Source organism: Prinia subflava, chromosome 3 (genome assembly GCF_021018805.1).
Source record: "Prinia subflava isolate CZ2003 ecotype Zambia chromosome 3, Cam_Psub_1.2, whole genome shotgun sequence".
Classification (NCBI taxonomy): Eukaryota; Metazoa; Chordata; class Aves; order Passeriformes; family Cisticolidae; genus Prinia; species Prinia subflava.
Window position 1 is genome coordinate 82,076,587 of NC_086249.1, and position 26,028 is coordinate 82,102,614.

General features: G+C 40.7%; 1 protein-coding gene across 1 annotated transcript in view; it reads left to right on the forward strand.

Annotated features, from left to right (window-relative positions):
* The first annotated feature begins 5,442 nt into the window (after positions 1-5,442).
* TUBGCP3 (tubulin gamma complex component 3) overlaps positions 5,443-26,028 on the forward strand; it is a 49,255-nt gene continuing 28,669 nt past the window's right edge. Inside the window, exons 1-6 of the mRNA XM_063392761.1 lie at positions 5,443-5,724; positions 16,822-16,929; positions 18,722-18,789; positions 21,337-21,414; positions 21,982-22,199; positions 25,658-25,830. Of these exons, the coding sequence (XP_063248831.1) occupies positions 5,649-5,724; positions 16,822-16,929; positions 18,722-18,789; positions 21,337-21,414; positions 21,982-22,199; positions 25,658-25,830 (721 nt within the window). The 5' untranslated portion in view covers positions 5,443-5,648. The remainder of the gene's footprint in view (positions 5,725-16,821; positions 16,930-18,721; positions 18,790-21,336; positions 21,415-21,981; positions 22,200-25,657; positions 25,831-26,028) is intronic.

A 26,028-nucleotide genomic window follows, 5' to 3' on the forward strand; every position in this document is an offset into this window, starting at 1 on the left:
GATTCACAGACATTTACAAGCCTAAAACTCACCAATGCTTTAACAGCCATAGGGGCATGTATTCCTACATGCCTTTATGAATTCAAGCCTTAAAAGTTACTTGGTTGCACCTCTTTATTGCATTTCTTAACCTAATCAAATATGGTAGTTCTTTAACCAGGCATGGAAAAATGATTAAATAGTTTAATGCAGGAAACAGAGAAAAAAATCACTAATGTAGATACATGGGATAATAACCATCAGGCTAGAATGCAGCAGGCAGGAACACTAGGAATTGTTTGTATTTTCTTAAGAAGGCTAGATTGAAGGTTGTTTGTTTTTCCTTTCAAATACATATATAGTAATGCACACAGACTCCTCCCAATAGTGTGAATGAAGTCAGTAATCTTCAAGAACTGTAATGGGAAAAGCTCTGGCTGATATGAAGTGGACTTTAGGAGATAGATAATCAGCTTCATAAATACAAAGAGTTCACTAAAGTGAATAGGAATCTTTCTTCCAATATTTGCAGGAAGATGAAGCCCAAGGTGTATTCTGCAGGGGATATTGTTACCTTGACAGTCATTTTTGTCTGGAAGTATGGTACATATTGTTACGAAGTGACTAATTGCTATACTCAAACCTGCAGGAAAGAAAATTAAAATGTTTCCTTCTATTTTTAAAACTGTTTACCCCATACATTTAACACAGCCAGGGACACAGCTAGTACATCATTTTCTTGACTAGTTCATTGGAAAGAAAAAAATGAGCATCAGGATAAACTCTCCAAACACTGTGAGGAGAGCAGAAATATCAATAAACTCTAAAAAGCATTACAAAGTGAAATCTTTAGACTGACCCCTTAAAGACTACACTGCCAGAAAACTGCCTAAATACAGCTGGATCAAGTACAATCACAAGATGACATTTGCTTATCAGTTCATTAATATTTTTAACATTTAAAACAAAAGCATGTGGGGAATTGGTGCCTCCTTTGCCAACTGGTTGCTTCTTCCTTGTGATGTAAGGAACAACCCTAAACTTGACCTTGAGGCTTCCAGCTCACATATAGAGAGTTACTACTTGAATGAGAAATATGTGCCTGGGGAAATGAGTGAACAAAGTAAGGTTCTTAAAATAAAATAATGCTGTAAAACCCCCAACTCTGACTTTATTACTTTAAAGTGAAATAAGATAAAACAATGCCACAAAAAAAAGTCTTGAATAAAAATCCCAAATAAAAAAATTTTAAATGTCCTTTGTTTTGCTCTTATATAGCTTAAATCATAGTTTCTGGCATCTCTTTAAATACTGGGAAACACAAGTTTCTTTTTGGATACACTAACACCAATTCAGTAGACTTCCTGTCAGTATATGGCATTATGGAATGTACTTCAGGCTCCTCAGTCAACAGAGGAACAGCTGAAGTGAAGAGTTTGAAAATGGTGAGGTGGCAGTAATATTGTGAAAGTCACAACAAATAGGCTGTAATGCAGAACTAACACAAGCAGGAGGGTTAAACTGGATTAAACTCTCTCTTCATCTGAGCCCCACTTGTGCACAAGGACATCTATCTGAAACTGAGTCACAGAACATCATCCTAAGACATATGGCTGTTCAAAAATTAGATCCGTTTAATACCCTTTTAATGCTGCAGACTCAGCAGAGCAGGGCTCTAGGCCATTATGAGGTTGCCTGTGTGGAAAATATATGCTTAGGGACAGAAGCCACATGGTGCTGGAGCCAGAAGAGGCCCAGCTGTTGTACTTCCAGGGCTGCCATACGCTAACTAAGGCACAGGCAGTATCCATCCCTATTTCCAGCCACTGTAATTCCTAACATTGGCTACATGACACATAAAAAAAGTCTGTCCAGCACAGTGAAATGCTGGAGGTGTTAGCATGATTCCCTAGTGCTTTTGGTGTGCCCCACAAACAGCGAGAGCTGTCTCAGGTATTGTGCCCTGTAGGCATAACCAAAGAAGAATTCACAAAAGAAGCACACCAAGGACAAGATTTTTTTGTAAGGATGTTTTTGTAAGGATATATTTGTTTTTTGCTTAGTACTATTTATTAGATTTAGACAATTTAAGATTAAAAGGGACAGACTGCAGACTGATCTTGTGCAGAATGTAAATGCAACTCAGTAGCTCCCATGCCAGTTCATAGCTGGTCACTAGGCCTGTACCAGAATGGTGATTTACGATGTTTCAGATATGAATAAAGTGCCATGCTTTTAAATATCTCTCTCTAGTAAGTGAATATCCTTATTTAAATAAAATTGTAATTTGTTTCTAGCCTTACTTTGGCAAACGTCAGCTTCCACTCCTGCTGGATCTCATTGCATGTTCTTTTGTTATAAAGCTATTTACTATCAGAAATATGATCTTTAAGTAGCAGATCTGAAACACAAGTCCCACTAACCTTCTAAGGATGAGCTGATTTTCTTGTAAGACACTGTCATAATTTTAAAAGCACACATTTAGCTCTGCTAACTGATGAGCTTTCTGTACTGAGAAAAATCTGAGCAGCAACAACTTTTTTTTTATTGTCCAGTGCTGAGAGACCAAGCAGCAAGGTGAACTAAGCTTAGAGCTATAGAGTAAGAAAATAGTTTCTATTTTTTTCTTTATCATTGCTAATGAGATTTTTAAAGCTGATTTAAGCAATCATAGCTGTACTGAAGTTGGTAAAACCACAATAAGCTGCATGTGCTAGCAACCTGCTTTATCAGAATTAGCATTTCTAAACAGGATTTTAGGATTCATTCTTTCCTTAAGGAAAAAGCAAGGAGGTCTGTGAGGAGTGACACTAATGAAGCTTAGTTTCCCTCCATTTTCCATCCCTCTTGTCTCTTTCTGACCACTTTCCACGTTATTTCCAGAGTCCTCTGTCTCTTACACCTTCAGTTCTGAAATCATCCATCCATCAGGCTGGGCGAGAAGAGCTGGTACTGTAGGTGGCTCGGAGCTAGGACCTGTGCACCAGGGCGTGCACACCAATCAGCTGCTTTGCTAAGGGCAGACACAGGAGGGAGAGGTAAGTTCTCCTTATCTTTCTTTTCAAGGGGGCACTGACAGGCCTTAGTACTCTCAGCTGCTGAATTCATTACATTTCACTAATATCCTTAAGAACTCTGCTGAATTTGTTTAAGATTGGTGATGAGATACAGCAGTTACAAGGAGGCACTGGCATACAGAGTAACTGCACTAAGCCTCACTTCCTTGGGAAAAAGAGGCTAGAAATGAGAGAACACATTCTCACTAATGTCACAGAATGGTTGGCTATCACACTGCTTCAGAAGCATAACATAGGATGTGGCTGTGCTGAAGTTGAAAAGCTTAGGTTTGTATTTGTTACTGCTGCTTGCAGGAGGCCCGAGTGAGCCCATTTCCATGGCATGTTCTCATCATGCCGCTCCATAACGTATTCTGATTTCAGACCAGTGACACAATTGCCTTATTAAAATGAACTAGTGTGACCAGAAAGAATTAGTAATATCCACTTATAAGCAGTAACAGGATATTTGTGAGTGACTGGATTCCCTTGGAATGTAAAGGTTTTGTAAAGGAACACCACTTCCAGATATAATTGCCAAAGTTATTTTTTTGCCTCATGTGAGAACCATATTTGCTGCTTGCTAGATTAACACCTTCCACGGTGGAATCTAAATCTGAAGTGACTGGCAGCAGTGGTGAGTCACCAGCCCTTTGTAGCACAACTGTGCTTGCTTTGGGCAGAAAAATGGAACAGAGATTCTTCTGCTGTTCAGTACAAAAAAAAAGCTTCAGAATTATTGGAAATGAAGCTTACAATCCATATTTAAATGGGATAAAGTTCTGGTAACTTTATTAGTTTTGGGTCCTATTTTACTTCTCAAAAAAAATCCAGATAATGTATTCACTAAGAACTGAAGGGTTACAGTGTGAGTGGTGAGGCTATGAAGGTTTCTACTAGAATATTCAAAGTAACAAACCCCCATCCTCAATTCAAAGCAACAAATCCTCAATTCAAAGCAAGAAATCCCCATCCTGTTTCAGTTCTTGGCTTGCCACTGTGATTTGTTTCTAGCAGTAATGCTAGCAATGAGCTGCTGTTTACATCTGTAATGTTCCCATAATGAAAGGCCACGTGTACATGCCTGTAGAAAGAAAGCATTCACACAAAATCGTGGCTGTGGAGACAATGAAGCCAACAGGGGCTGTCAGAAAGCCATGTGTTGCACAGCAGGAACGAATTTGTTCACAGCCAGCAGTGCACCAAGCCCACCTGGCTGCTGCTGCTGCATTTCGTATCACCCCTTACAGGTTACACGGGACTCCAGCAGCACAAGGGTCATAGCTATTTCCTTAGTATGTCTTTTGGGCTGGACACAGCATGAATTTACTGAAGAGATGGAACTCAGACATCTGGCAACATCAATGTCTGTGCTAGGGGTGACAAGCCTGAGGAGCAGGTCCCAGGGAGCTGTGCAGAGCAGCCACGAGCGTGCTGTCCCTGGTCCCCACACTGCCCAGCAGCCGAGCCCAGGCTCTCCACAGGCACTGGGGACACCCAGCTGCACAGCACAGCACGACATGGAGACATGGGTCCAGGGTCCTCACACATTTTTCCAGACCTGCCGTGATTCATAATGATGGTGTGGAAAAGCCAGTGATGAGCCTTGACCCCCAAGGCAGCAAATCGCAGAAGTGCAGCCAACCCACGGCTTGTTCCTCTCTGCACGGAGCAAGGGAACCTGATCTCCCTGGAAGTAATTCACAGTGTTCAATTACTTCTGTGGAATTTGGAGGAAAAAACCTTAGATACCTGTGAGATCTTTAAATTTAGTTGGGAAATTTCTAGTAAAAATTCTAACAAGAATGTGAAAATCTTGATCGTAAACCATTTGTGTAGTTAGCATGCTGTGAACGTAAAATATAAGGTAGTGATGTAGTTGGGCAAAATTTAATGGGTAAATAACAAAAAAAGGGTTGAGTTTCAATGAGCTAATGGTCGTTCCTGCCTGTACATTCCCTCAGTTTGTACTTCAGAGTTTTTGTTCTCCTTGGCTGGGTTCCTTCTCAGCACTTGTGTGTTGCTGTTTGTGAGGATGTCTGTACATAGCACTTAGGGCTAATGTGGGATTGTTGCAAAATGTGGAATACGTAAATACTCCTGAAGAAAATGTGTTCTCTGCATCTGTGTCTACATTGTGCAATCTCACGTCTCGAGTCCTCCGTTAGCCCTCTATCAAGACTTTTTCGCTCCTGCTCGTCATGGCCTGAGGCGGCCTCCACCTCCTGCACTCGTTAGAAGATGTGTGGTGCAGTGCACCTGTGCTTTGACGGACGTGCGTTACCCCAGAGCCTCTGAGGGCTCCCAGAGCCGTTTCCCGGCCCGTCCCGGCGCCGAGGGGCGGACCCGTCCCGGCCGCAGCCCGCGCACCGCGGCGCGGGGCCCGCCCCGGAACCGCCGCGCGGGGCATTGTGGGTGTGCGGCCGCGGCTGCGGCTTTCGGCGGGTCCCGTGAAAATGGCGCCGTAGGCGGCGGCGGGAGCGGGAGGTGCCACCGGGTCCCTGCGCTGCCGACCGGGTGGCGCGTCCTCTCCTCTCCTTCCCTGCGCGGCCCCGCCGTGCTCCGGCTCTGCCGCCGGCTCCCGAGCCAACTCCTGCCTCCTCCCGCGCGGCGATGGCGACTCCGGACCAAAAATCCCCCAACGTTCTGCTGCAGAGCCTCTGCTGCCGCATCCTGGGCAAGAGCGAAGGTAACGGCGTCCCCCCGCCATTCCCCCAGCGGCAGCGCTCGGAGCCCGCCAGGGCTTCCCCGGCAGGGCTGGAGAGGTGCCGTCCCCCTCGGCGGGGAGCGTCGGCGGCCCCGGGCCCGGGGCGTGACAGCCCGGGCAGTGCTGAGGTACCGGCAGCGGCCCCGGCGGCCCGAGCCCTGCGGCGGGAGGCGGCCGGAGACGGCTCCGTGCCCTCCTCCTGCGGCTCCCCCGGAGCGCTTGGCCGGCTCGTGAAGGCGCTCCCCTCTTCGGGGAGCGGGGCACTGGTGCCGGGGTGTTGGGGCGAGAGGGGGCTCCGTGTACGCGTTGAGGAACCTCCGCCTCCCGCCGGTGCCTGCTCGAGTGCAGCCATTGGCGTGCGCCAGGTCCGCTACAGGTCCTCGGTGTCTTGATGCTGCTGTCAGTCTCCAGCAGGGGAAGGAATCTCTTGTCTGTTTGCGTAAGTTTCTCCCTCGCAGGCAAGGCGAAGACTGTTTTTAGTAAGCAGTTGGAGGGGTGGAAAGGAAGGCATGCATCTGCTGAGTCTCCTTTTTAAGTGACTGTTTATCAGCATGGCTCAATAGAGAAATTCATGCAGAAGCTTTTATTGCATCTGTTTTCTTGTATGAGAGATTACTTTCTCCCTCATTAGTAATGGCCTTATTCTTTTCTCTCTCCATGCCCTTTTCTTCTGACAAGTCCCTTTAGATATTCCCAGGACAGTAACTAAAACTTTTGTGCATTGACCTGTTGTAAAAAATTACCAAAATGTGGCCTGCGTGTGGATTATTGCTGTCTTAGAAATCTAGAAAGTGAGTAACAAGGTACAGGTATATAACAAGGTGTTGTCTCTCTCTCAGACTTTGTTTCCATCTATTGCAGACAGCGTGTTGTGGTCTCACACCCCCACTTTGTTTCTCAGTTGGAGAGATGTGGGTTTAATGGATGAACTGTTTGGTGAATGAGGAACTGAAACTGGCAGCATGGCCACATCCAAAGAGTTGTAGTCACTGTCTCAGTGTTAAAATGAAGATCAATAGCAGGTGGTGTCCCACAGAGGTCTGTACTGGGATTGACAGTGATCAGTATCTTTATTAATAACATAGACAGTGGGCTAGAGTGTGCCTTTGCAAGGTTTGCAGATGGCACCAAGGTGAGCAGTGCAGGTGGTGTGCTGAGGGAAGGGAGTGCCCTGCAGAGGGACCTTGGCAGGCTTGAGGAGCAGGCCCATGTGAACCTCAAGGTTCTGCACCTGGGCAGTCCCCAATATCTGTAGAGAGTGGGGGATGACTGGATTGAGGGCAGTCCTGCAGAGAAGGACTTGGGGAGTGGATGAAAAGTTTCACACGAGGCAGTAATGTGCATCCCGGAAAGCCAACATATTTTGAGCTCCTTAAAAAGAAGCATGGACACAGGTGGAGAGGAGTGATTCTCCCCTCACTGCTCTGCCATTGTGAGACCCCATCTGCATTACTGCGTTCAGCTCTGGGGCCCCAAGTTCTAAAAGGATGTGGATGTGTTGGAGCAGGTCCAGAGGAGGGCCATGGAAATTGTGAGTGTGGAGCACCTCTCCTACAGAGCAGGTTTGAGAGAGTTGGGGTTGTTGAGCCTGGAAAAGGCTCTGCGCAGAGATCTCATAGTGGCACATGGGTGCTTAGAGAGGGCTTGTAAGGAAGACACGTTTTACCAAGGCCTAAAGTGACAGAACAAGGGGTAATGGCTTTGAACAGTTATAGGGTATGTTTAGATTGGACACAGAGAAGAAAGCTTTTACAGTCAGGGTTGTGAGGCACTGGAACAGGTTGCCCAGAGGAGTTGTGAATCCCATCTGTGGAACTGTTCAAGACCAGATTGAGTAGGGCTTTGAGCAACCTGATCAAGTGAAAGATGTCCCTGCCCATGTCAGGGGAAGTGGACTAGATCATCTTTGAAGGTCCCATCCAGCCCAAACCATTTTGTGATTCATCTGAGAAAGATGGATCACAGAAAACACTCCATAGAACTCTTAAGATCTTAAGGGTCTTTTTCAAACTAAATAACTTTATGATCATCAGCTGTTGATTGCTGTGTTTTGTTTTTCAAAATATTTTCCTTCTCCATTGCATTTTTAAGTCTTCTGCAAGGCAATTTTTTTCCAGAGTCTGTAGTATTTCCGTGTCTGGAATTCCTGTTGTAAGATTTTATCAGGATGTGGCAAATTTCTACTCACTCTTCCCCTATCTCCACCAAATCAGCAGTAGCTTCTAAACTATGTAATGCCTCCTGTGTTCTCCTGTAACCATGTTTCTTTTAGCAAGTGTTTTAACTGTATTTTAAAGGGTGCTTCACCTCAGACTATAATTCTGAGATGGTCTTATAGCTCTGTTTTTACAGTTCTTTCTTGCCTTTGACATTCTTTGGAAACTTTTTTTCTGATACAATTGGTATATGTTCTTGTTTAAGAGTATTTCAAACATTTGCTACCAGAAATCGCAAATTATTATACTAGTTGCTAGTTCTATTTCCAAAAACAAAAAACAGAAAAAAACAAACAAAAAAACCAAAAAAACCCACAACAAAACAAAACAAAAAAAACCAACAAAAAACACAACAACAACAACAAAAACCAAAAAACAAAGCAAAATAAAAACCACCACCAAAACCAAAAAAACACCCCAAAACCAAAAAACCCCAAACAAACCCAAAATAACAAACAAACAACAACAAAAAAGGAAAATAGATTGTCTTGCTTTATTGGAATAGTGGATGCCTTTTCAAGGATGTTATTTCTGTAATCCCTAGTCCTGTTTTCTTCATGACTCTTTTTTCTTAGATTTGGAGTCTAATCTAAACTCAGTCTAAGCTTGTTTCTTAGTGGTATCTATGTCTGTGATACTTAAAAAAGTTAAACAGAGAAACCCCTGTTAATCAACTGAAGTATGAGTATTGAGATGAGATGGCTCACTTCTAGCAGCTTAGGATCCACCTTTTTTTTGAAAGCATAGTTTTCATACCTCTTTCTATCTCCTGACTGGAATAATAATTTTATTTACAAGCAGTATGTGCAAAAACATGCAAGAGAACTGGGGTTTGTTATTTTTTAAAATAAATGTTGAACCTGTTCCTATGTGTTGGGATTCTGACAATGTAACTTAAAATCCTTTCTATGTTTGACTGATGAAAGTAGAAATTTTGGCCAAAATCACAGTAAGTTTCTGTGTGCAACCTGTAGCCCACTCGTCTGTGCACTTCAAGATTATCTCAGGACTTCTGTGAAGTGACAGCTTAAAAAAACAGTGGGTTGTCTACCACATTCATCATCCATGTTTTTATGCATGTGACAGATGGGAAGCCTGTTCTTACCCTGCTCTTTATTCCTTTGTTAAGAGGGGTGCTAGCACTGAAACCTCACCCTTCTGAGATAGCATTTCCCTTGAAGCAGTCAACTGTAGTACATGTGTTAGCTCAATTATAGACTTCAAGTGCATAGAGACTGAAAAATCAAAAATTCTGTGGAAGTCTCAGTCATTAAAGGTGTGTGTGGTGGATTTTCCCCCCACCCCCTGATATGTATGTCAAAGGAATGCATAATAAACAAGAAAGTAACTTTGTTATAATTAGCATCCTCTATGTCGAGGAAGGTGCATGTATCCAGAGGTGGTAAGGAACCCGCTGGACAAGCCATTTAGCATCTTGCTGTTTTTCAGGCTTGTAATTCTTGTTTCTTTCAGCACAGGATAAGTTTGAAGTAAGGTATTAATGTGTGGTTAGTGGTCTGTTCTCTGCTTCTTTGCTCCTTGTGTATGATGAAGTTAGGCTGCTTTTTATATACACATCCTCTTGTTTGAAGCAAACTTTTCAAGTGTTATGAGTTTAGTGTTTGGAAAATATTTTATGATGTTCAAATACTCCTACAGAGTTTAGGGGCAACAACCTACACTTAAGAGATCTTTAAATTTAGTAGAGAAATCTCTACTAACAGTTCAAAACAAGAAGCTGAAAACATCCATCTTAAACCATTTGTATAGTTAACCTGCTGTGAGTGTGAAGTACAAGGTACCAATGTAATTGGGTGAAATGTAAATGGTAAATAATAAAGTAATTGATGTTCGATGATTTAATAGTTGTTCCTGCCTGGGCATTCCCTGAGTGTCTACTTGAGAATTTTTGTTCTCCCTTTGTTCCTTCTTAGCACTTCTGTGTTGTTATGTTTGTGAGGAAGCTATGGCTTCAGGAGGAGCTGAAGGGTTCTGTTTATATAATGCCTGTGTGATAATTGTTCTCTTAAGGCTAAGGTGGGATAAATCTCCTTCCAAGTCTACATTGTGTAATCCCCTGCCTGAAGTCTTCCACAAACTCTCATCAAGGAATCTTTTGCTTCTGCCCATGATGGCCTTAGGAGGCTTCCACCTTCTCTGCTTGTTAAAGATTTATGTTGAAGTGAATTTGTGGTTTGATGGACTGTGATGTCAGGCTCTCAGTGGTGGGACCACCTTCTCTCTCTTCCCACTTTTGGGATCATCCCCTAAGTAGATGGCTTGCTTTGTTTCCAGAACCAGTCAGCTGCTAAGGTTAGTTACTGGGATTTATTTTTTTGCAAACAGCTCTGCCTCTGAGAAATTCATTACAAGGTCTATTGAGTTATGTGGTTATGTGGAAGAACTGTTTAGTTGTTTGTTTGTTTAACATTATCTACCTAAACTTTTTTTCCCTAAAACTAGTGTTTGAAAGCTTTTTGTTGCTGTGCTCTAGCCAGTCCTCAAGGAGGGGCTTAAAGCTTTGCACAGTGCTGTGTGTCTGCAGTCAGCCACTGTGATTAGTTTGGGGTCTCTGCTCCTGCACTTGGAGATATTGCTGACCTCTCTCTTCCACATGTTCTCATAGTGTCTAAGAATTACTGTACTGGCTTTATATTATCTTCTGTGTTTTTCCAGGCTAGCCACTCACTTTTATACTTACACCTGATCTTGCAGGAAGCTTGCTTACCTGTGCAGTAGTTCCTATAGTTTTCTTTTCCCCCTCTGTGTTTGTAGGCTTCAGCAGTTATGCAGGGTGGCATGCCTCTTTTCGGACAGGGATTTTAGTCCTTCTGACAAAGAACTTCCTGTTCTTGACTGTCTTTCACAAACCTCCTGGTAATCTTGAAACTCTAAGAACTCTTAGTGCGTCCAATGGAAACAAATGGTATTGCTGTAAGTATTCAAGCTAAATCTATTTGAGTTTGAAACCTAAAAAGATTTTTGTGTGCCAAAGTACTATTGGAAGTGTGCATGCTCTAGAAAGTAAAGTAGTATTTCAGTCTTTGGGGAGCAGCTTGCTACCTGAAGTCCATACTGTGGCCTCAATTTAATCTCTAGAATGTCAGTGGCAGTTCTTTTACTGCTGTTTGATTTTGGTTTTCGAAACTTTAAATTATTGGAATAGATGTTAAAATTTCGTGTGACGGGCAAAAGCATAGAGTTCATTCAAAAGGTGGTGTGGAGGGAGTTTTACCTATGTTAATAACAGAGCAGATGGGAGTTGACAAAAGAAGCAAAAATTCACATTGAGGGAAAGTTCTGAAAAGATTATGACAGAGCTGATAGTTGATAGTCCAGTGGGACAGTTCTCAAATAAACCTGTTCACTAACAATGCAACAAGAGCCAGCCATATTAACAGAATTAAAGAGCAATTATATTTCCTGGGCTGTGCATCAAAGTTTGTGGACAACTTCTAAGTAAGAAAGAATGGGAATGTGTGTGTGGCTTGGGCTTTATTTTGTGCTTACGTTGATTTATTTTCCTTTGTGGGAAAGGAGCCTGGAGACTAGAAAATCAGTTAATTAACAATAAATTTAAAATACTTCAACTAAAAACTTTCATCAGCAGAAGAGAAGCTTAGGATAGTTGACTAAATCAGAAGACTGATGTAAAATTAATTTTTTTCAGGGATACTTCATAGAATCATAGAAAGGCTTCACTTTGAAGGCATACTAAATGTCATCTAGTTCCAACCCTGCTGCCATGGGATGGGACACCTTCCACTATACCAGGCTGCTCAAAACCCATCCAACATGGCCTTGAACACTCCACAGGACAGGACATCCACAACTTCTCTTGTCAATCTGCTGTAGTGTCTCACCATCCTCACTGTAAAGAATTTCTTGTTAGCATGATGTCTAAATGTCTCCTTTTTATTTTAAAGCCATTTCTCCTTGTCCTTGTTAATATCTGCCTATATAAGGAGTTGCTCTCCCTCTTTTTTATGACCCCCTTTAAGTACTGAAAGGCCACAGTAAGGTCTCTGCATAGAGCCTTCTCTTCTCCAGGCTGAACAAGCCCAGCTCTTTCAGCCTGGCTTCACAGGACAGATGCTCCAGCCCTTTGACCATCTTGGTGGCCTCCCATGGACCTGCTCTTAACAAGTCCCAGTCTTTTTGTGCTGGGCACTCCGGAGCTGCGTGCGGATCTGGAAGTGGGATCTCATGGGGCCACAGAAAGGAGAGAATCACCTCCCTTGACCTCCGACCCACCTTGCTTTTGATGCATCCCGAGGTGCGTTCAGGCCTTCTTGCTGTGAGCACACATTGCTGCCTCATGTCCAGCTTTTCATCCGTGAGAACTCCTAAGTCCTTCTCTGCAGGGCTGCTCTCAATGGCTTCTGCCAGTGTGCAGTTGTGTCTGGATTGCCTCAGCCCAGCACAGCTCCTTGCATGTCATAACCAGGCTGGGCCTAAAATTGCACATTTCAAACCCAGTGTTTTCTATAGGAACAGCAATTCAGTTCACAATGCATGTAGATTCTCCTCAAGAACAAAATAGTAATGCTAATGGCATTTGAGACTAGTCTTCTAGTTTATCACTAGCCATGTTAATGCAATTGCCTTTTTCCTCAGGTAATACTTCCAGTATTACTGGAAGTAGTAATGTAGAACATCTGATATGAGTAAAGCAGAGGAGGTACAGCAGCATTACTGTCTTGGCGAACATTGTATGTACTTGTGGCATATGTGGAAAGGCAAAAAGTTTTTACAGCTTTCTTCCCAGCTTAATTTTGCAGCAACAGCACATTAGGCACTTTGCAAACACTTGGTTACAGGAAAGAAGCTTGTTGCTTGAAGTTTTTTTTTCTTCAGTGTGTGTTTTTGGCAGCATCTGTATCTGAAATAGTTTGCAGCAATAATTTTTCTCTGGTCAGCGCCATTCCTACAGCATTGAATGTAGTTTAGAGTGTAATTGTTTCATAATAATTTTGTATTTGTGTTTAAGGAAAGTGGTTGTCTGGGATGATGGACAGCTGACTTGAGAGTTTGCTAATCTTTGAAACCTTTCAAGAAAGAAACTGGTTTAGCTAAACCTTCTTTAGTGTGGTCCTATAGTTTGGGAATTGTTTATAGATGTATTTAAATAACCAAATGTCTTCTTTTCAGGAAACAAGGTTTGTCACCATGATCTGGAAAAACAGTTTCAATTACTACTTAGGTTTTTCAGGACTTCCCCCTGCCCACTTTTGGAAACTTAATTGACCAATAACCAACCTTATTTAAAAAAATATGTAAGAATATACAGTGAATTTCAGCACACTTCCCTAAAATTATAGGTAATGTTAGCAGCTTCTTTATAGCAAATCTTGCTGAATTTCAGCATGTCCTCTGAAATATTGCCTTCTTGCAAGTATATTGGCTATATATATATATAGACTTTGTCATGTGAACTTTTCCTTTGAATTTTATCTTTAGTCCTATTTCTCCTCGCTTTCTTTACAACCAGTCTTTCTGTGCATTGCTTCTATGTATTTTTTTCCATGTGCTACACTTGTATTTTCTTCAGCTTTAAAATGCTGTTATAGGCCTGCTGAAGTAGTTCAATTCCAATACTGCATTGTGTGTAGGAAAGTTTCAATGGCTGTGCGGAGTATAAATGTTTGAAGGGTTGATGGGCTGCTTTGTTCAAAGGAGACAGTTTTTAAATTTTCATTCTTTTTCTTATGATTCACAACTGCCAGTTCTCTGTTTAGCTGTTTGGCTGCTTATCAGTGTCATTAATTGTGTGTATTACTGAAGGGATCTAGTCTGAGGAGAAGTGGCTGTCTCTGTCTGCATTCTCTGCTATGATCAGACCTCTGGAAATCAATCATGATCAATGTTGTTTTATCCCTTTAGCCTTCAGAGAGCTGCATCGGATATATTGAGCTTGCTGTTATGTAAGAGAGTCATGCTGTAATCATTTTCTGATGAAAGATGTTCAGACAGATAGAAGGCTGTATATTTTAAGTACGTCTGCTGTCATAGTGATGATTCTTTGAGGAGGGAAGCAATTAGATGTGCCTATTAGTTATAAGTTGTGTGAATTTTTATTGTACTGACACATATCTGTATTAAGTTATGTTTAATCACTTCAGGTAGGGAAGTTATTTTACGAATTCATGAGAAATAATCTGCTGAAGAAACACCCACAGGAGGGAATTCTGTTTGTAAAAGAGAAGGTGGACTTGATATGAATAAAACATGAAAATCGGAATTAAATAAAATAGAAAACCAGTCTTGCTACAGAGCTGTTAAATTGCTGCTGCAAATCAGCAATATATGAAGAGCAGATAACTTTTTCTATGTTGTCAGTAGTGCAACAGGTTTAAAAAGCAGGATTTTTTGGATGGCATTGTAGTCTTTCAACTAGAAGTCTTTCTCAGATGCCTTGTTAGGGCAGTGTGGAAAAGGCTATACTACGTTTCAGTGCTTTAACTAGTCTTGCTGTGGTTGGTGTTGAAATAGAAGGTTGTTATAGGAGGTAATAGATTTTCCTTAAAACTTCCCCATTACAGGAAAAGCTTGCCCCTTTCCTATCTGCTGCCAAGTACACAGTTGAGGAATTAATGAAACATACGCCGTTCGGGATAACTTAGTGCCAGTATTTGACTTTAATTGACCATGCAGAATATTCTTTGAAATCTTGAGTTCTGTTATGACGTGCATTGAGCTTCAGAATTACACAGAAATGCTTCCTCATAGTTAACTCTTCACACCTGGTTCACCAGTAGCTGGACTATTAAATATTTATATTTATATTTTCAAAACCTTATTGCAATTGAAAGCTTGCTTAGTCTAACAGTAGAGGAGGCATTTGCTGTAGAGATTTGTGACCTAACAGTAATAGTGGCATTTTCTTCTTGGACAATAGAACAATACTCTTTCTCCTTCTGTAGGCCAGTATTGTCAAATTTGTCTGAGCAGACTGTTTTCCTGGTTGTTGAGGTATTTCTTTGTGAGAATTGGTTAATGCTTGCTGTTCTACAGTTGTATTCTGGTGGAGTTGGACCAGTGGATGACAGTGGACATTCAAGAAAAATGTAGGTTATTCAAACACAATCTAGCATATTGTGATTTTCAAATTTCAAACTTCTTTCCATAAATATTTGAAGATTTTAATTCATTTAATCAATATTTGACTCCTTGTATCTCCAAGGTGTTTTTTTCCAGTTGCAAATATTAGTTAATTTAAGAGATGATAGATGCTTCAAATATTTCTTCTTTTAGTGTTTTTTTTACCTTATTTCATTTTTCTGTTCATTTTGTACATATTTGTCCTGACCAGTATCCTTGGCCGAACCTTTGCTGCATTACTCGGCAGTTTTCCCTGAGAGCTGAATGCTCAACTGGCTAAATAAAACACCCAAGCATGTGATGCATTTGCACACGTAATTGTTAAATACAGAACAGACAAGACGCAGAATTGCTTAGATGGGTTTCTTTCCTGAAGTAAAAAGATTCAAATATGTGGAAACCACACTTGGGTATTTTCTTATGCACCTTTTTCCTTGTGTTATAACAATTCTTTCTAGATAAGGAATAAAAACATGTCTGACCTTTTATAAGAGCACTTGACGTGTCTGTAGGCTCACTGTTTGATTTTCAGGTCAATAAATGGAAATATGACTATGCTGCAGAGGCATTAATACTGACCTGGCCCTATCTTGGTGTTACCAGACTGTTTCCCCAGAAAGCAAGATACTTGCACTAAAACAGTGCTGTTCAACAAGGAGAATAAAACCAGAATTATTGCATGAGGAAGAAGCAGTGGAAGGAGGTCACTGATTTGTGACCTCTGTGTTGGTGTCCACATTTACATTGGGATGTGATGCTGATATCTCTGAGCTGGCTTTGAACCAAAGGGTTCGAAACCATTCGAACTGTTTCAAAGAAAACCAAACTAAAACCAAGCTGCAAACTGGTAAAACCTGTTGTGGATATCCAAGTGAAGGTCCACGGGTAGGTGGTGAACATTGTGACGGTTCTGGCTGCTTTTCCTCTGCCAAGGTCGGGATTAATACATGGAAGTCACAGTTCGTGTTCGGACTTGCATGTTTATTATTTCTTATCTGTTTACTGACTCACAAGCTGTGAGCTCCAACCAGCAAGTTAGCGAACAAAGGGAAATTGGAGTGCCTCTAACTCTTTCTAAGGTTATTTAAGTGATAACCACCCAATAATGAGATGACACCTCTGTTATTTACACTTTTGACCCAATAATGACCGCCCAAGGCTTGCAGTGTGGATCCTTTTCACCCAATTACAGAAAACCACCCAAACCCATAAAGAAGGAGGAAGGTGAAGAAGAAGGACTTGGACAATGCCCAAAATCCTCCATATTGCTTCATATATATTACTATGTAATAAAATCTTAAAATCTAAGTTTCCAGAATTCCAGCGTACATGAGCGTATTGCTGTGGTGTGTGAGCTGAATTGTGTGACTGTGTGCCAGGTCCCACAGCAGTTCTGTCCTTGGGCAGAGCCAGTTAAGTGTGCAAACGCTCTCTAGTAACTGGGTAGACCTAAGTGTTTCTTTCAGCCCAAATAGGAAGGGCTGAATCACAAATTTTGGTGCAGTTATTTGTGTTGTGTGTACTGGTGAGTATGTTTTCAAATACCACATTAATACTATGCTAAAATGGATAAACTGGACATTACTGCCTGCTGATTAGAAGTGTACTTAGGAATTGCCACACAGTGTTATCATATCTAAGCCAGGTATGCTTTGCTGCTTTCAGACATAGCAATGTAATCTCATGTCTCACTTTTTGTAAAATTAGTTTTAATAGACCTTTAGCATTTTCCTTAACTGACAGAGTTTTCTTTTCCTTTCAGCTGATGCAGCCCAACAGTTTCAGTATGCAGTAAGAGTTATTGGAAGCAATTTTGCTCCCACTGTTGAGCGTGATGAATTTCTTGTAGCGGAGAAAATCAAGAAAGAACGTAAGTGCATCTTGTTCCTTTCTTAGAAATACAAAATTCTTTATGAAGTTAATCAGGTTATTTCTCTGAAAAGGGGACAACTCTGCCTCAGAGATAGTTATCTAATCCATTATTAATGCTTACTTCCTGAAAATCTCATGATGTAAATGCCATTAGTTTCCTAGTAAATATTTCTGAGTGGCTGTTTGTATTCAGAGCTCAGATTTTTCTGAATACTCAGCTTAAACTTTCCTTGCTGCTTTGTATCTTAGCCACTAGAAGACAAAGAGCAATTAATACTGCACTCCTTTCACCCTAATAGTACTCAGGATTTATGAATTCATAGTTCTTCTTAGAAGAGTAAAAGCCTGATATTTTTGAGATGTGCACTTCAGGAGTATTCCACATTGGCACAATTAACTTCATGCACATGAGCACATGAGCACTTCATGAAACTTGCTGAATGATCGTCCTGGGAATTGATGGAAGGGTTTGTGACTTACCTGATTTGCCTTCAGTTTCTCTACAAGTTTTCTGCAACCACCTTCTTAAAAACAAAATCACAGACCATGACTTTGTAAGGGATGCTGCATTTCCATTCCATTGTGCTCTCTGCTGCTCTGAGTCAAGTGTTGCACCCTGTGTATCCAAAGGGGACACAAAGAATTCTTCTTGAAAAGCCAAATACTGCTTTCAGCAGATCCTGCTGCACAGTAGCATGTCCAGAAACAATTACTTGAATTGTGCTAATGAAATTAAAACTTCGTATTTGAGCTTTGAATATTGAGAGATTGAATTAGGATAACTGACATCAGTGGTTGTAACTGGTTTAAGGTCTATGTGTATTCTTTGCTAATGCAGAGCTTCTGTGACTTGCTGATCGACAAATAAGCCCATTAGAATTCCTGTAGCTACAACTCCAAAACACTGGAATTTACAACATACACTTTCTGCCGTACTTTGGAGATAGCACAGCATATATTCTTTGGTCCTGTTGTCAGTTTTCTGAAGAGGACTGTCTCCCTCATCCTCCTCCCCAGCTTCCGCTTGCACGCTTATATTAGTGGTCATTTAACAAGTGACTGGATATATATCCTTCTAACTTCACATTTATTTTGAAGATAACCACACAAGTAATGCTAATTAACATTTCTACCACTTAATAGCTATTTTTCTTATCACTGAAGTTTCTTCAGCTGTCTTTATCACCTTGGTTTTCTTCTAACGTGACTCTTCCTGATGCAACATAGCTTTTTAAGAAATCTTAGTTGGAAGATGTCTCCTCTGAGAAGGTATTTCTGTAACTGGCATTGATTTGAGACTATTATTTTTCGTAATATGTGAAAGTTTTGTGACCTAGAATTCTGCCTGACTTGCAGCAAATGGCATTACTACTTTTTTCCTTGATTTTACTGCCTAAAATATAAACAATTACATTCTAGTTTTGGAGCCAATACATGTAGTTTTTTAAATCTTTCTTTAATGCATATTGCTTTCAGTTGTGTCTTCAGTCCCTTAGGTCCCTAAACCAGCTGAATGGCAGACTAGACTTTACCAGAACACTTACTTAAGAAATGTATTTTTTCATTGAGCTAAGAAAAGCAAATGCTTACACTGAATCACTTGCATTGCAAGAATTCTCTGGGCTGGAATGTAGATGAGATGAAAACAGGCTAAGTGTTTAAGTAAATACAATGAAACAGTCAAGTATCATGAGACTTTCTTGGTTGCATTTTATAATTTTCCACAAGTATATGTAAAGACGTGACTGTTACACTTCCAAATTTTTAATCTACTTTTTTTTTTTTAATAGTTGTGCGACAAAGAAGGGAAGCAGATGCTGCTTTGTTTTCAGAACTCTACAGAAAACTCGGTTCACAGGTAGTTTAACAAATGTTTAAAGTGTAAAGAAACTGAAAGCACTCATAAGCATCCTTCTGATGTTAGAGTTGTTTTGGAGAGTGCTCAGGTCATGGACTGTATTTTTTTCTGGGAGTATGGTTAAATACTCAAACAGCTTGCCTAGGAAAGTTGAGCAGTCTTTGTCCTTGGAGACAAGTCAAAACCTGACTGGACACAGTCATGGGCAACCTGCTGTAGATTACCCTGCTTTAAACAGGGGGATTGGACCAGACAACTTCTAGAGATGCCTTTCAACCCTACGAGCTGTATTTTTAGTATTTGATTTGAGTTATATGGAGGGGTACTTCATATGAAGAAAGGAACCCTGTAAAAATAAAGGATTCATTTTATATGTAAAACTGATGAATTTTCTCACAATTTATTTTACGGAAATGCCTTGCAGGGTATTGATTTCACTAATCCAGTATTCTCATGCAAATGAATTTTTAAGTGCTCCAGGTCTTTATGTTGCAGGTTAAGGATTTGCTGACTTGGATGGCTCTAAAACCAGTGTTAATCAAAGAATACCGCATGCCAATATTCTGACAAAAGATGTTAATTAGTATAAAACCTGAGTTTAACACGATAATGCTAAGATTAAGATTACAGAAAAGGTATTCTGTGGAGAGTATGACTAGTCAGAACTTCGTTTTCCTCCTCCCCTCTTCCATACTTGACTTAGCCATTACTTTGTTAGTGTTTGGAGCTCAAGTTACTGAGTGAGTTGTCCTGGTGTCCTGTGGGTTTGTGTATTAATTGCATTGGTTTGTACAGCAGAGCACTGATTTGCAGACAGCTCTTAATACAGACTCTGTGTAACATATTTCTGTAGCTTATGTACTGCATTGCCATTTGGCAAGCGAAGTGCTGCAGAGCATGATGACTAATCTTTGGAACAAAATGCCTTGCCTGTGTTATATGTTTGCTTATTCTTCTGAATGTAGTGCAAGCTATCTCCTGGTATTTTACTGCCTCCTCAAACATTTAAGGTTCCTTTAACCTTTTTTCTGGCTATTAGCATCTTGTATATGTGAAGTAGTATCATGGCTTCTTTAAAATTCACACAACCAATTATTATTCAACCTGCTGTTAGGTTTATTACTAATGGTGTACAATCATTTCTTTTTCCCATGAGCATAGGGAAGGGTTCAAAGGGACATAAATATATTTTCTGAATCAATGAGGCTCTTCTTCCAAAAATTCTCTTGAAAGCAGTTGGGAGGGGGGAAAAAGCATGTGTGAATCTGCTTTAACTTTGTTTTATCTATTACTCCAAACTGGAAAGGAGGTCAGTGCTTATTTTTATGGTAGCCTGCCAGTTCAGCAAACCATGCTTCTTGGAGCACTTGGATTTATTCTGTCCTGGCCAACAGAAGAAGCAGTTGCTGTTCCTTCTTCACCACTTGCTAATCAGTTGCTGTATTAGTTACCTGCAACAGATGCAATACCTCTACTTTTTGCTTGTTCTTGAGATCAGAGCAGAAGATAATAGAAGATAATGTGCTCTACAGAATAATGTAGAATATCTCTTTTTATTCTTATATTAAAATGTAGAGCTTTGGTAAATTATGTTGCTTCATGAGGGATGGAGTCTGTGTTCAATTTTGATATGATTCAAGTTAGCTTTATATTCCACATTGCTTGGTATTACAGATCATAGCCTGATCAATATTGTCAGGGAATTTGTATAAGTTTCTTTGATTCAGCTTAATGTCCATCATAAGGTTCTATGCCCCTGGTAAATTCAGGTGCAGGTATTAGTGTCACAGAATTATGGAGTTACATATCTAGGAACGTGCATATTTAAAATAAATCATTTTACTACTTGCCTTCATTTTAAGGTATTCTGCTTGTAACTTGGGCTTTAGCTGAAGTTGGTCAGCTTTCTGCTTAAATCTAAAACTGCTGAGAGTCTTTTATTCTATAAGTCTATATGTGTCTGTTTGCTAAAGACTATATTGCGTATTCCTCAAGTTTCTTATTAACAGTATTTCTTTCTTAAGCTATGAAAATTTTGGTAGCTCTGCTAAATGACTTTTAAAGTAATAGAAATGGAAGCCCTCATTTTTGAGGCCTCCCTGTAAAGGAGACTGGAGGGGAAAAAGAAGAAAAGACAGTTCCTTGCTTAAAACTTCACCAAGAGTTTCCGGTTTTTTACATTTAAGTTACATTAATGGCTGCGTCTGAGATGTTTTAAGTGGTGAGAGTGTGTGGGAATGCTGGTAACAGTTCAGCTCTGTATAAACCTCATTCTTAGTAGTTATGAATTTTAAATTGAGCTTGGTTGCTGATCTCAGAGCAGGTGAGAATTCATGATTTGAACACAGGAAAAAATTCATAAAATTGGCAATACAGAGGCTGCACTGCACATTCCCATTTTATTCAAGAATATGCTCTGAGTTAGTCTTATTTATCTGGAAAGTTTATTTATGTGTGTATATATTTTATAAGGTTGGATAATTAAAAATAATTTTGTTATTATCAAGAGTTAAACTTATTTATGTTTGTCTTCATCTTTCTTTGAAGGGCATTTTGAAAAACAAATGGTCAATACTCTACCTCCTGCTCAGCCTTAGTGAAGATCCACGTAAACAGTCTAACAAGGTAAGTGAGAAGACTTTTGTTGCTTCTGAGAAGTAGTAAATGCGTGTCACTCATTTTAGATGTCTTCAAGAATCATTATCCAGACTTAACCAATACCTTAGGTTGTTCTCATGGCTCTGTGTGTGTGTGTGTGTAGGGCTGTGTGTGAGGCTGAAAGGAAGAAAACTCTTGACTTAAGTATCTGTAATATTTGGTGTAGTTTTCTTACATTGCATAAATGTAAAAATATGAGCTCCCCAACACATGTAACCGAAGTTCTGAGTATATTAGATGGGTGGTTTTTATGTTTGCTTTCTGCCTGGTGGTGTGATGTCTGCTCATGTGAGAATGAGTTTTAAATGGAGCAGGGAAAGCAAAATGCAGTTGTAGCTCTGCTGGCACTAAAGTGCTTTTTGGAGCTGTTGTTAATGACAATTTGCTAAAGGCATCAGCAAACATTTCTTTGCGTAAATATGCGGATATTTCTTGTGTTCTTGATATTATACTCCTGTTAACATTAGATGTGACTTAAAAAATTTTCCACATCGTTTTTTTTTTATTGTCCCTCTCTTTTCAAATCCTTTTCAGGTGTCAAGTTATGCCACGCTTTTTGCTCAAGCATTGCCACGGGATGCTCACTCAACCCCTTATTACTATGCCAGGCCTCAGACCCTTCCATTGAATTACCAAGACCGCAGTGCTCAGTCTGCCCAGAGCTCCTGCAGCATGGGCAGCAGTGGGATCAGCAGCATCAGCCTCTATGCCCTGAATGGGCCGACTCCAACTCCACAATCACTCATTCCAGGGTAAATTTCACCTTACAGATAGGTTTGGAGAAGACTTGCCTTTTTTCTTTTTTTTTATTTTCTTTCCTCCGCCCTTTGCTTTTGTATGCCATTGGAAATTCCACTTTAGGTGCACAGAAACTGAGTTCCTGAGCTGAACAGTTCAGAATATCAGGTGCTGGCATATGACCATATGAAGCCATAAATGACTGCCAAATGTGTCCATTTTTAATCACTATCTTCTTGTCTCCTGATTTTCCTTCCCACCCCCAAGACTTGTGAAACAAACACAAAGTCACAAGATGTGTTTTCAGAAAGGACCAAAGATTTTTTTGAGTTGAAGACATCTTTTTAGTAGAGTGTATTTGACAGGAGTAAGTAAATTCATGTTATGGAATTAGTGCTGATGGAACTGGATTTTAATATTATTAATAGGCTTTACAATACAAATACTGCAATAGTGATAAGATGATGTAGTTCAGGATTCTGGGAGTGGAAGCATGGTAAAAAGCAGTATTTCATCCCTGGACTTCAGGGTAGGAGACTTGGGGCTCTTCTGGGATCTTCTTAAAAAGAGCCTCTGAGAGACTGCCCTGGAGAAAAGGGGGATTAAGGGGAGAATGGAATAGGATAATTCTGTTTGAAGGGAGCTACAGTGGTCATTTGGTTCAACTGCCACTGGAGAACTGGCTGATATTCGAGGATCACCTCCTGCAAGCTTAAGAAAGAAATGGGCAAGGAGGAATTAAAAGTGGCAGGAGGCCTGCACGGAGAAGCAAATTGTTTCTGACAAAACTCAGATGTGAAAAAGTGTACAAAAGGTGGAAGCAGGGCCAGGTGCAAAGGAGCATCCAGGAGCAGAGCGACTGCAAAGAAATTCTAAACTGACCTACAGCTTAATCTGTCAAGGTGCATGAAGGGAAATGGCAGATATTTCTGCAACTACATAAGCAGTAAAGGAAGGCTAGAGAAAACATGGGCCCCTGTTCAAGGGGCATGGACTTAGGTGACAGATGTGGAAAAAGTTGAGGTACTCAGTGCTCATTTTGACTTTGTGCTGGTAAAGTCAGCGCAGGACACTGAGACCCTTGGAAGTGTTTGTTGTTCTGAAAGGCATGTCCAGATATGATTGACAGGAACGTGGGGAACTAGGAGTAGTCAGCACAGAGTTCAGAAAGGCATGCTTGACCAGCTTTTCAGTCTTCTGTGATGGGATGGCTGACTTGGTGAGCAAGAGGAAAGCAGTAATTGTTGCTTATTTCAACCTTACTAAGACTTTTAATGCTGTCTACCTGTGACAGGCTTATTGACAGGCTTAATAAAATATGGACTAGATAAGGTGACAGTGAGATGAACTGAACCTGATAGACTCAAAACGATTATGATCAGTGGCACAAAGTCCAGTTGGAACCTAGTCCCTAATGGTGTAACCAGTGGCTATATCCTTCATCCCACCTGATGGCACAGAGTAAATCCTTGGCAACTTTGCAGATGATACAGAGCTGCAAGGGTGGTTGTTAAAGGAGGTTGTTAACCAGAGGGAGCTTAGCAAGCCCCAGAAACAGGCTCTCAGGAACCTGCTGAAGTTCAAAGTCCTGTACCTGGGAAAGAGGAACTCCATGCACGAGGACATACTGGGTGCTGCCTGATAGCAAAGCAGATTTGCAGAAAATGTCCTGGGATTCATGGTAGACACCAAGTTGAACATGAATGTGCAATGTCTGGTGAAGAAGGCCTAAGAGCCTCCTGGGTTGTGTTATGAAGGACATCACCAAGAGGATGAGGCAAATAAAACTTGTCACTGCTCAGTACTGATGAGGACACATCTGAAACATTGGGTCGAGTTGTAGGACAAAGAAAAGATATAGGAAGACTGGAAGAAGGAGTCTGGAGAAGGAAGCTCAAAACCATTTAAGGGATTGAAGCATCTGACATACAAAGGGGAGCTGAGTGAGAGCTGGAGTTTTTCAGCCTGGAGAAGAAAAGTCTTGGGATCTTACCTTTGTAATGGTATAGGGACATAGAGAAGACTGAGCTAGACTCTTTTGGGTCAGGGACAGAACAAGAGGTAACTGGCAAAATTTGTGAGTTGTGAATCATTGATAATCAAAAGGGAAAAAACCCAAACTTTTTGCATTTAGATGTGGATGTATGTTTTGAGGGCGGGGCATATTGTGAAACACTGGAATGGGTTGCCTAGAGAGGTTGTGTAGTCTTTATGCCTGAAAATATTAAAAAACATGACTTGAACAATGCACCAGCTAATCTTCTGTAGTTGATCTGCTTTGATCAGAAGGGTTGTAGGAGGTAATCTCCAGAGGTTGCTTCTACCCTCAATAATTGTATAATCCTGATAGAATATCCTGAAATATATGTCAGTGAGGTTATTTCTTATATCTGCTTGCTTAAAAATACCAGCACAACCTACCCTCTTTCTGGCATATTCTTGTTCTGAGCTGTTCATACTGTTACATTTTATTGCAATTTCACTGTTTCCTTTAGTCTTGTAGTCTGTGAGCTGAAGAACCCAAATTAAAGCTTTCTGTGAGCTTCATTCCTCCTGAACTTCTCTTTATACCTGTTTTTCTTTTTCTAGAGTTACATTCTTCTGAACAACCAGAGCTCATTCTTCAGCACTGCGGCTGGTTGTTCTCAGGACAGGTGGCCTCCTGGGCTGGTAGATGTGGACAGGGAACAGATTGGACCTGCTCTAATCTAGGAGAGAGAAGTTATTGACCTGCTGACCCACTTAGATGCTCACAAGTGTATAGGACTGGATGGGATTATTTTAGAGTGATGAGGGAGCTGGTGGAAGAGCTCACCAAGATTTCTCCATGATTTAATCTGTCCTGGCTAACCAGGGAGGTCCCGGGCAGCTGGAGCTTGGCCAATGTGACATTGTTTCATGGTTAAGGCTTTCTTTGTGAAAAGAACTGACAAGTTTGAAAGGAGGGGAAATTGGAACTTGTCTAGATATTCTCTCCTTGATTGCATCTTCAGGCAGTTGATAAACACTAGTTGAAAGAGTAGAGTAGCTGGAAAGTGAACTTTCCCCTCTTTCTCTATTTTCCTTTAGTTCTTTGACATGTAACTGCAGCTTCAGGTAATAACAAGTATTTAGGTGTTTATACTATGACTGTTTATTATTCTTATAGTACCTTCACATTTAATCAGTTTCAGTATAATTACACATTTCATTGAAGTTAATCTTTGATATGAAATCATGTATGTCAAACTTACACTTCCCTTTTCTACGGGTCGAGGACTTTAGTGGAAGTGTAGGGTTACAGGAAGAAATACATTGCTTTTGTGTTTTCTACCCTTTTTAAAGGTTCCTTTATTAAACTACCACTTCTCCCTCCCCCAATAAAACATCTACGAAAAACTTGGGGCATTTTTCGAAATTTGCATCACTCCACACCACGTGATGAGTACAGAATCAAAGTTCTTAACAATGTTTCTTCCTTCTGTCCTTGTAGACAATCCTATCAAGCTCCGGGCGTGGGAGATTGCCTCCGTCAGCAGCTGGGGTCACGCCTTGCATGGACTTTAACTGCAAGCCAGCCTTCTTTACAAAGCACTACCTCAAAAGGCTTTTCAAATGCTGTCTCCCGTGGTGTGCCCAGGTCTAGGCGAGAAGGGGATACAAGTGGTGAGCAGAGATGTATTTGTTAAAGAAAATGGTTTTTTCAGTTGTTATCAATATCCTCCATTACATTTTAAATTATTTTGGACTCGTAGCATGTTGATTTTTTGAAGAGTGTTTTTCTCGAATGTGCTTAATAAAAAGATAGAAGCAGCTTTGCAAGACGAGTGTATTTAGCTACAATCTCTTTGGTTGGTTATTAAT